Source organism: Pelobates fuscus, chromosome 4 (assembly GCF_036172605.1).
Source record: "Pelobates fuscus isolate aPelFus1 chromosome 4, aPelFus1.pri, whole genome shotgun sequence".
Lineage (NCBI taxonomy): Eukaryota > Metazoa > Chordata > Amphibia > Anura > Pelobatidae > Pelobates > Pelobates fuscus.
Genome location: NC_086320.1, coordinates 68,920,537 through 68,931,213, shown reverse-complemented (window position 1 = coordinate 68,931,213; position 10,677 = coordinate 68,920,537). Strand labels below are relative to the sequence as shown.

Sequence of the window (10,677 nt, the reverse complement as noted above, 5' to 3'; positions counted from 1 at the left end):
GGGTGCCTATAGTGGTCCTTTAACCCCTTAATGACACAACTTCTGGAATAAAAGGGAATCATGACGGAATATATCCGTCATCTGTCCTTAAGGGGTTAAATATTACTTTCTTGGACACCCACAATACTCGGATCCTGGTAGCGCTTTAATCATGGGTGATTTAAAAGAAAAAATACAGATTTCTTGGTTGCCGGAATAAAGCTGTTCAATTAATTTTACGGCCCTGAACAATGCATTTCTAATACCTAATTCTTTGCCAACTCTAGTCAGATTTAGCTACAGAGTTAAACAGACATCTTGGTAGAACAACTGCTTAATTTCTAGTCATTTCTGTGTTACAAATATTTAGCCAGTAGAGGGCACCAGAAAACCAGATTTCCACTATAATCCTGCCCTTGTTGTAGAAGAGAAAAAAAAAGGCATCACAAATACTAAAGCCCTGCTTCTCAGTCAGAGAATTCCAAGGTCAATGTATGATTTATTGCTATGAATCAGATTAAGTATTATTTTTGGAATATGTGGCTCAGAGGGAAGAAAGGTAGGTATCTTCTGGGAAACTGGTGATCGTTTCTTGGGAAGATTGGATGCAGAGGTATTTCCAAATCTCCAGCACGTTAACAAGTGAGTAGATTTGAGGTTTTTGGAAGACTTAACGTGATGTGATGTATTTTAGCCTTGCTGTGATATGTACTTGGATGGGGGCAGGGTGGAAGCTTGGAGTACGGATGAGACATGATCTGTCACATGCTGTTAGTGTATCCCTAGATGTATCAGTGTTTGGATGATACATTCTTACATTGGAGTTTTGGAAATAGACAAATCTGGTCACAGCTATTCAGTGGAACATCAGTTCTTGGATCCAAGGGGTCTGCTTGAGGGATGTAGCTTCTTCCCTACAAAGTTGGTCAGGGTCTTGGACCAGCCACCTGGCCATGAGGAATGAGAAGTAAAGGGCAGGCTTTCCGAAAAGAAAAACAATTCTGATAAGGTTAATCTACAGCTTGAAGGATATTCATGCCGTGACCTTGGGACAAGCTCTTTAATGTGTGGAGATTGTAGAGGTGGATGTCCTCCATGACTGGTGTGTCAGGAATAAGGAATCCAGAGAGAGAGAGGGGAATACTATTGAAATAGGTCACTTTCGCTGGATGGCCCTCGGCTGCTATCCTAAAGGGTCTCTCAGGTGGCAGTGTCCTTAGGTGACTTTTGGACGACGAGCAAGGGCTGGGGGGGTTGGAATCGTCTCCTGAAGTCATGATTCACTCTGGTACCTTTATAAATTCTTCCAGCCCACCTGCACTGTTTACCTGCTACAGTTAGCTGCATGAGGTCTTGAGCGGTGTGGTAGGTAGTCTATCTGGTATGTGCGGTGTCTGTGCTGTGTGAGTGTTGTGTAATATGTGTGCTGTGTGGTAGGTAGGTGGTATGGTAACTTTTCTATGTGGTAGATGTGTTTTATGATATATGTTCTGAGATGTATGTGTGCTGAGAATTGTGAATGTGTGCTAGATTGTGATTTGTGATGTGTGGTAGATGTGCTGTGATATAGGTTTGCTGTGTAGTATGTGTACTGTGTGGTATGTATGACATATTATTCATGGTAGGTGTACTGTGTGGTAGGTGTACTGTGTAGTATGTTTTATGTTTGCTGTGTGGTAGGTGTGCTGTGTGGTATCTGTATTGTGTGGTAAGTGTGCTGTGTGGTAGGTGTACTATGTATTTTGGATGTGTGGCAGGTGTGTGCTGTGTGGTAGGTGTGCTGTGTCATATTTTCGATGTGTGGTATGAGTGCTGTGTGGTAGGTGTTCTGTGTATTTTTGATGTATGATATATGTGTGCTGTGTGGTAGGTGGATTGTGTAGTATTTTTGAAGTGTAGTAAGTGTGCTGTGTGGTAGGTGTGCTGTGTGATATGTGTGCTGTGTGGTATGTGTGTTGTGTGGTAGGTGTGCTGTGTTGTAGGTGTACTGTGTAGTATTTTTGATGTATGATATATGTGTGCTGTGTGGTAGGTGTGCTGTGTAGTATTTTTGATGTATGATACATGTGTGCTGTGTGGTAGATGTACTGTGTGGTAGGCATGCTGTGTTATGCCAGTGCTAAGTATCATGTCATGTTACTGTATAATGTGCAATGTGATTTTCATAAAGATTTTTATATGCACCATTTTATGCTAAGCGATTATGTGTGTCATGTTATGGTGCCTGCTGTAACCAGCAAAGCAGATTTTGTCAGGAACATACATTTCTCTCTACATTATTGTAAGTTGGTCACATATCCTATCCTGCTCAGTAAGCTATAGAATGTCTCACTGTGTAAGGAGTTATGGTGGATAGCAGCTGCAGTGAAAGATTTCTTGAAATTCTGTATTGTGCTAAATGATCTGTGTGCTCTGTCAGACTTACTGACAGGGGAAAATGGTGTTTGTGTAGAGTTAAAGGTAGCTTTGGGATGACCTGTCCCAGGATCAACAAGAAGTGCACCAGTTTCTGCTTGAGATAACTTGCATTGCAGGGAAGAAGTCATTGCTCTGTGTTTGTGTTCTGAGTGAGTGTGTATATGTTACACACAGAGTTGGTAAGACAACTGGGATAGGGGGAGTAATAGTGAAGTGACTTCTACAGAAGTAATAAAAATGCCCTTCATTTGATCAGGAAGGGGTTAATTCTTCTCTCCGCCCCTGAACAGGCTGATCTCTGGGAGCCAAACCCACATGCTATGGTATAAGGGAGATGGATCTGTGGGAGCCTATAAAACCCCTCAAAAAAAAGCCTTTTGGCTGACACTCAAACACTGGCACTTAAAGAGGGCAATTGTCCTGCAGGAAGAACTAACAGCAAAAGGGAATGGCACATGTATGGGGATATGGTCCTGACAATGGTGAGTGATGGGTGCAAATGTCATGTCAGTGTGCTTCTATACAGATGGTCCCTGCTGTCAGAATGTGCTTAATTGTGACAACCTATGGCATGTTACTGTTCTTTCTGTAGAATGTTAAAACAAACTTGCAGCTAACGGTGCCTGAAGAGCTTGGGCAAACTGAGGGAATTTTAAGAGTAATTGAATTCATTGATGCATACCTCGGGCAATATCTGTTTCATTTATAACACATCGAAGCATTGATACAGTTAATATAGTTACTGTATAGCAGCAATAACCACGCTGACAAATGTGCGTCTCAAAAAAAAATGGAAAAAATTCCAGATGCCATTATTTTAATTGCAATTCCCAACACTGCAATCTGCAAAAGTAACTGACCATGTTAATGTACAGGCTACAGTAATGCATATGTCAGGCTCCTCTACTTGTAGTTGAAAAGCTGCTTTGAAAAGTGATACCTTTGCCAGATACAGATATATATTTATACACATACATACACACGTACACATAAGAGTGTGCATATTGTCCATGCAACAGCCTCCCTCCATGCAGTTCCTAAAAGTGTAAGATCAATTTTTTCCTAATTCTTTTTCCAAATTTATTGTCTAATGCATGATTCACTATAGGAAAAAGGTTTGTTGCGTGAATGATGATCTCTCGTTCCTTATTTTTTCATGTTTGACCTTGAAATGTAAAAAGTGACAGCAATGCAATCTGTTTATTTTATCCGTAGTAGTTCTTCAAACTTCCTATTTTCTATTCGATCTTAAATTATTCATATCCAATAAAACAGTGTCATTAGATATCATTCTAGGTACATGACATCCCAACATATAGAGGCAAAGCAAGAATGTATCCTGAATCAGTTAATATTATTAGAGAGTTTGCATTGCACATTGTTCCGGCTAATCCAGTATTAACTTTGAAATAGGTACTGATTAAACATTAAAAAAACATTTCATGACATGTTAGCATATTCTGTTGGATTTGACCTTGTGGAACCTTCACAGATATGACAGGTTTCTTTGCAATGTCACTACACTGGAAAAGAACAAAATTTGTTGAATATAAAAACGACGACTGCTTATAAAATAGACATTGCTTTTGTTGACTGTGCCAATGTTCTAACATACCTTGTCTTGGTATTAGACATACTTGTAAAGCTACGTGAGAACTTTAAAAGCTAACTGACTTTTAAACTCTTGAAAATATTAACCCATTGATAATCGTTAACATACGTTTTGCATGATGGACTGATGTGTTTGAAATTTTGCCTCCATTTTTAAATTGACCTGGCCTTAGAGATAGAGCAGGATTGTTTAAATTACACTGAAGCAGGTGTTTCCCGTAAGAAGAACAGCAACATTGACGCTCAGTATGGGGGGATTCAAGTTTGTATGATGCCAACAAAAATCTCACAGTGCATGTTGATGGTGAGTAAGTGCGACATTCAATAGAATGAATTGTGGCGAGATGTAAGTAACTTCCAAAATGTAGACAATAAATACAAAAGTTAGCTTAAAAACTAAACATTTTCCGCCTTAGGTGAACTGGAAAATTTCAAAACTTGTGTAATTGGCGCAAAATTCGCAAGTTAAGTTGGTAATGAATTGCTGCAAACCATTTTTAAGGCACCCAAAATGTTGAATGAATGTTGAATGGTTTATGTTACTACCATAACTTGGTAGAGCTCACTGTTTTCACTTCAGTTTAGTAAGTTCTATATGGGTATGATGTTAGACCCCAATCTATATTTTGGCCTGCACATAGAAAAGCTTGCATCTAAACTTTATCCAAAACTAGGTGCCCTGTACAGAAACAAATCCTGCCTAAGCCCTACAGTAAAGGAAAAGAATGTACAGCAAATGCTGATGCCAATCATTGATTATGGGGATGTAGTATATGCATCTGCATCGCAATCCCACATTAATAAACTCAACACATTGTATAACACGATTTGTGCTACAATGTAATTACAGGACCCACGATTGTGACATGCTAAAATAACTAAACTGTCTGTCGCTGGAATCCAGACCCTTCATCTTTCCAGCCTTGTGTTTAAGAGCTTTTCTGGGAAACTCCCACCCTACCTGAACACAATGCTTTCCCCGGCTGTTCCCACTTCCTATAACCTCCGATCCAGTACCAACACTTTACTTAGTCTACCTCAATACAAAAAGAAAGCATCCCGATCCTCCTTCTCCTACAGAGTGCCGCAATTGTGGAACGACCTCCCGCACAATTTAAAATCTCCCCTAAGCCTAAAGTCCTTTAAGAGATCCCTCTCTACATACCTCAAAACAGAACGCATATGTCATGGTTGATTATATATTTCCTACCTGTTCTATGTTAAATTTTGTATTTATTGTGTATTAATATTGTTTTTGTATTTTATTGTACCCTAATTGTAACAATGCAATGATTTGTGGACCCAGGACATACTTGAAAACGAGAGAAATCTCAATGTATCTTTCCTGGTAAAATATTTTATAAATAAATATTTTCAGATTTGAAATGAACCACTTTACACAGAAAGACCTCCTCTTTTAAAGCATGTTTAACTCCTTGTCAGGATTCCCTTTTATTCCAGAAGTTTGGTCCTTAAGGGGTTAAACTGCTTGCACTCCACTACTGGTACTGAGAATAGCTTCAAGCTACAGTTTATGAATAGATCTAATTGTTCATGTTTATAATAGATGTTAAAATAGATGTTTCAGAGAAATCAAACTTTTTTTTTATTTGTCTCTTATTAGGACCAGATACTTGGCACCACTCTTTCCCAATTGCCCAAGGAGATCATCAGTCCCCTATTGATATCAATACAAGTCAAGCCAAGTATGACGCGTCTCTTAAACCAGTCAGCATCCATTATGACCCCTCAACAGCAAAAGTCATTCTGAATAATGGCCATGCTTTCAATGTGGAATTTGAAGATTCTGAAGACAAATCAGGTGAGTTTCCAGTAGAACACTGAGGCATTGTGCTTGCTGGTTAAACAGAAGTCATTCATAGTCAAAGGTGACTGCAGGAACATAAATTCGTTAGCAGGCACATTTCAAGGTTGCCCCTGTCTTATCTACAGAAAATATGCTGTGTAAACACAGCGAATACAAATGTGCAGACTGCTACTGTAATTGCATACCCAGCTCACATCACTGATATCTTAATGCAGCATGGAGATTGTTAACCCTTCAACTTCTTTTCAAATGCTCTTAATAACACAAACTTTAGAAAAAAAGAGATACAGATTGGAAAAAATCTAACTTTCACTGTAAACGAGCAGTTACTACAGTGGGGCAAAGCTGGGATGATTTGACAAGTGACTAGCAAAATATAGGCAAAAACATAGAGTTAAATGCTAGGACAAAAATAAATCTATAGCACGTGGAAGTTGTAGTCTTCATTAGTCATTTTCGTCATCAATGATTGCTCCAAAATAAACTGATAAAACTATTTCCGCTACATTTAGCAGTTGCTTGTAAGATCACACAACATCTAAAATGTCCTCAGGGTGAAGAGAGAGAATTGATCACAGTTTAATTATATTTGATATTTGGAATGAAAGACAAGTGCATAGGAGGTGATACTGTACTCCTGCCAGTTACTCTACTCCTGCCCACTTAATTATACACCGGCGGTAGGAAAGTAGCTGTGAAATCATAGGATTCTTGTACATTACAAGCTTTTAACCCAGTTGGTCTTTTGGGATGTGATTGTAACAATTGAGATTGAAAAATGCCCTGTCCCAAAGGCATAATTTCCATCAATTTGTATCTGCAAGATCAGTGTCTGTTTAATGTAGGACACCCCAAAGAAGATAAAGTGGTGGAAATTGGAAGTAGATCTTCGATTAGCCCTGGCAATCTTTAATGTTCTGGTAATATTGTATAGATACATTTCAGTTTAAGGATAAATAAATGATTAGCTTTTCTATAAGAATGAACACAAACACTGAAAATAAAATTTGCTGCAAAAACTGAAAATGTGTCTTTGAGCACAACTTTTTTTCATTACAATGTCTTTACAAAAGAGCTCAACAATTTTGTGCAAATAGAACGCTTGCATTGAATTTGGTCTCAAAATAAATTTCTGCTTTAATGGTAGAAACAAATGCACATCAGATGCATTTATTGGTAACACTTTATGATTATTAGGATACTGTCAGAGGGGAAAAATAACTCATATTATCTGATCAAGACATTGCCATTTTTTATGTGTCAAGAGATTACACTGTTCAGTAGCCATACCAATGTATACCAGCAATTGGCAGATGTTATAGGCTATAGTCGTTAACTGACACTTTCAGCCCATCAGAGCCGTCCCACCTCCTCTTTATTGTAAGCTCGTTTCAGCGGGGTCCTCATCAACCCATTTTTTCTGTAACATTTTGTAACTGCTTCATTTATTATTACATTTCCCCCTCATAACATTGTAAATCGCTGCGGAATAAGTTGGCGCTATATTAACGCCAGTATTAAGAATAATAATTGCTGCTTGGGCTAATACTTTCTCATTCCCCCAAGCAACTGAAATGGGACAGGCTGCCTATTAGCTGCTTACCATTACCATTTTAATGGCTTAATATTAAATGTAAGGACAGAGTCAGGGCACTCCAGGCACTATAACCATTTCAGTGGAATGAGATGAAGTGGTTACAGTGCCTAGAGTGTACGATTAAAGACCAAGGTGGCTTTGTATTGTCCCCAGAGGTAGCTACAGATACTTATTTTTATTTGTTATAGTAGGTATTGACAGGGCTTGTTCACTTGCCTCGCTTTTGTGACATTCAAATTATTATATGGGGCAAAATAGATCATCTTTCGAAGAATGGCAGAGATTCTCATTTATCGTTTGTAGGCGATGCCATATCTGACAAATCATTCACACTATATTACTCGGGAACATTCTTTTATTTTTTTAATGTATAAAAAAAGCAATCTGTTAAATTGCCTTTTAGCATTCAGTTAATGACATCATTACCCTTCATTAGACAAACCAAAATGCCCAAGGCACATTATTAGTTTGTTTTTCTATTTTTCAAGCTACCAGATATGTGCTGTTGTTTACACCATTGTTTTCCTGTAATATTCTGAAAGCTATTTTGTTTATTTATTTTTTATTATTTTTTTTATTTTATTGTAATGATTATTATATTGGGCAGTTTAAGGGTTTATGTTCACTGGTATATATCTAAATATAATTCCTCTACCATATGTCACGGGACCCGGTTGCTTCTCTATTCAAGTACATGTATCGAATACCTGGGGGAAAAGAAACTGAATTGGGATTCTCCTACCTATTTGTCCAAACACTTCTAGTGATCTTTTGGAATTTGTACGGCTGTCCTTCATAAAGATGCAGACCTAACTTGTGTAAATATAACAGATGAATGAAGTACATTCAAAAATGATTCAAGTTCTGAAGATATTCTGAATGCTAGTAATAACTATAAAACAATCTAATGAATAGCTGCTAAAATAATGTAAAAAACATAAAAAAAACATATCATATACAGCATTAAACCATTTATTTTATGTAATAGTTCTTATATAAAGCTTTTATCCAGAGTGCTTTACAATTTAAACAAAAAGCGCGTTGGTCATTATACAAACAGGTTGATGGTGTGTAATTGGACACACTGATACACAAGGAGAAGAGAACTTTGTCTGTAGGCTTTAATCTCCGACAAGTTAATGTGCAAGAAGGCTTGTGAATTTACAATCTAGAGGAAGAACATGATAGTATATGTAATATGTAACATAATTCGAGAGGATACCTTTCACAATGGAATTAGCTACACTATGTGCTAAAGTTATAGAGTTGTCAGAATTGGAAGTAGCTCTAAAAATATGTTTCCTGAAAGCATTTTGATGTTTGGAAAAACCTTCCCAAATGATTGCACTGCATAGGTTGTTGATGAAGAAGGAAATATACTCGAGTATATGGGTGGTAGTTTTTTTTACATACCGGTAAGCTTAGAGCAGACTAGATGGGCGAGTTCTGATAAATAAGCTGTCAGACTCTATATTTCTCTATTTAAGTGTTCTGTAGCCATGAGAACCAAACAACGTGAGAGAACCTGTAAAAATTTGTTTACGTTTTATCAGCTAGCTATTGTATAGAATCTGAGCAAACAGCTCCTCCCTAGCAATGAGTGGTCAGTATAAAAATGACTATTCAATTGAATACGAAATCTATCATTGACTGATATCTTACAAGTGAGAAATGTATATTTTAATATCTAATGACTGAACAGTTGCACAACATAGGTGGTATTGATGAATCAGTGCATTATAAAATGTTTTTTAACATTTAGTAAAGTCAGTTGGGTTGTAACGAAACTGAAGGGCAGGTGTGGATGTCATAGAGGGCTTATCTAAGGGAAGAGTTACTCTGTTAGGATCAGTTTATTTACGGGAAAGGCCCCATTCAACGTAGCCCTGCCTACTGGCTAGGTGAGTTTATTTAAAAAAAAAAAAAAATATATCAATTAAAAATAATTTGAAAACAATAGGACACCTCAACATGATATATTAACACCCCATCCTACAGGCCTCAAGATATTAAAATCAGTTGAAGGGCAGATATGAGTCCACATACCCCTGCACATAGAGTGTTTTAGAATTATTTTCCCCTCTCTATTTTAGTGAGGTATTTGGGGGCCCATTTCATGCCTTATTTAATAGTCCCTTACTCTGTGTATAGCTTTAAGGGATTTTGGAACAACCACTATACCATAGTGTTAAAAAAAAAAACATGATGACCCCCTTAAATAACTAGAAGACTCATCTTATTTTCAGAATTGATGATCTCAGCCAATCACAATGCATTTTCATAGGAAAGCATTGCATTGGCTGAGATCATCAATTCTGATTATCTCAACCATGTAGGAGGGGCAGGGGCGGAGTCAAACACCTCCCTGGCAAATAAACATTGCCTCATAAGCACCTCTATGGGAGAAAGTTCAGCATCTCCATACACATTGTGCAGCACTGACCCATAAAGAATGTCTAGTGGCTGTCTGAGGAGTGGCCACTAGAGGTGTTTCTAGGCTCTATGAAAAGGCAGTATTTACATACTCCCAGTATTTACAAAAGTCTGCAGGGACTGATTATACACAACAGAACAACTACATTAGGCTGTAGTTTTCTGGTGACTATAATGTCAATTTAAAGAATTATTTTTTTACTTGTTTGTGAATTTTTCATGTTGGAAATTGCAAAAACAAACACAAAAAAAACCTACAAATCCAAAACAAAACCCCCAAATACAGCTATGACTTTTAGGGTTTATTTTCCTAAAAAATTATTAAAGTCATTACAATCATCACACATGAAGCAGCAATGTTCTGTTTATCAGCAACTACATTTGTAATAAATATTTAGAATCTGAGTCTTTTTGTGTTGAAAATGAATATGCTAGAAAGATATATATATACCGTATATACTCAAGTATAAGCCGACCCGAATATAAGCCGAAAATTTTACCCCAAAAAACTGGGAAAACTTATTGACTCGAGTATAAGACTAGGGTGGGAAATGCAGCAGCTACTGGTAAATTTCTAAATAAAATTAGATCCTAAAAAAATTATATTAATTGAATATTTATTTACAGTGTGTGTATATAATGAATGCAGCGTGTGTGTATGAGTGCAGCGTGTGTGTATGAGTGCAGCGTGTGTGTATGAGTGCAGCGTGTGTGTGTGTGTGTGAATGCAGTGTGTGTGTGTGAATGCAGTGTGTGTGTGAGTGCAGTGTGTGTGTATGAGTGCAGTGTGTGTGTGTATGAGTGCAGTGTG

General features: G+C 37.5%; 1 protein-coding gene across 3 annotated transcripts in view; it reads left to right on the top strand.

The window, feature by feature from the left end:
• Positions 1-506: 506 nt before the first annotated feature.
• LOC134608462 (carbonic anhydrase 2-like) overlaps positions 507-10,677 on the top strand; it is a 30,610-nt gene continuing 20,439 nt past the window's right edge. The window contains exons 1-3 of one of the 3 annotated variants that reach the window (XM_063451280.1): positions 507-621; positions 2,688-2,879; positions 5,633-5,830. In XM_063451280.1, coding sequence (XP_063307350.1) covers positions 2,846-2,879; positions 5,633-5,830 — 232 coding nt within the window. In that variant the 5' untranslated portion in view covers positions 507-621; positions 2,688-2,845. Of the gene's footprint in view, positions 622-1,251; positions 1,345-2,660; positions 2,880-5,632; positions 5,831-10,677 lie in introns of those variants that run through there. The other 2 variants (XM_063451279.1, XM_063451281.1) reach the window with 2 other exon arrangements.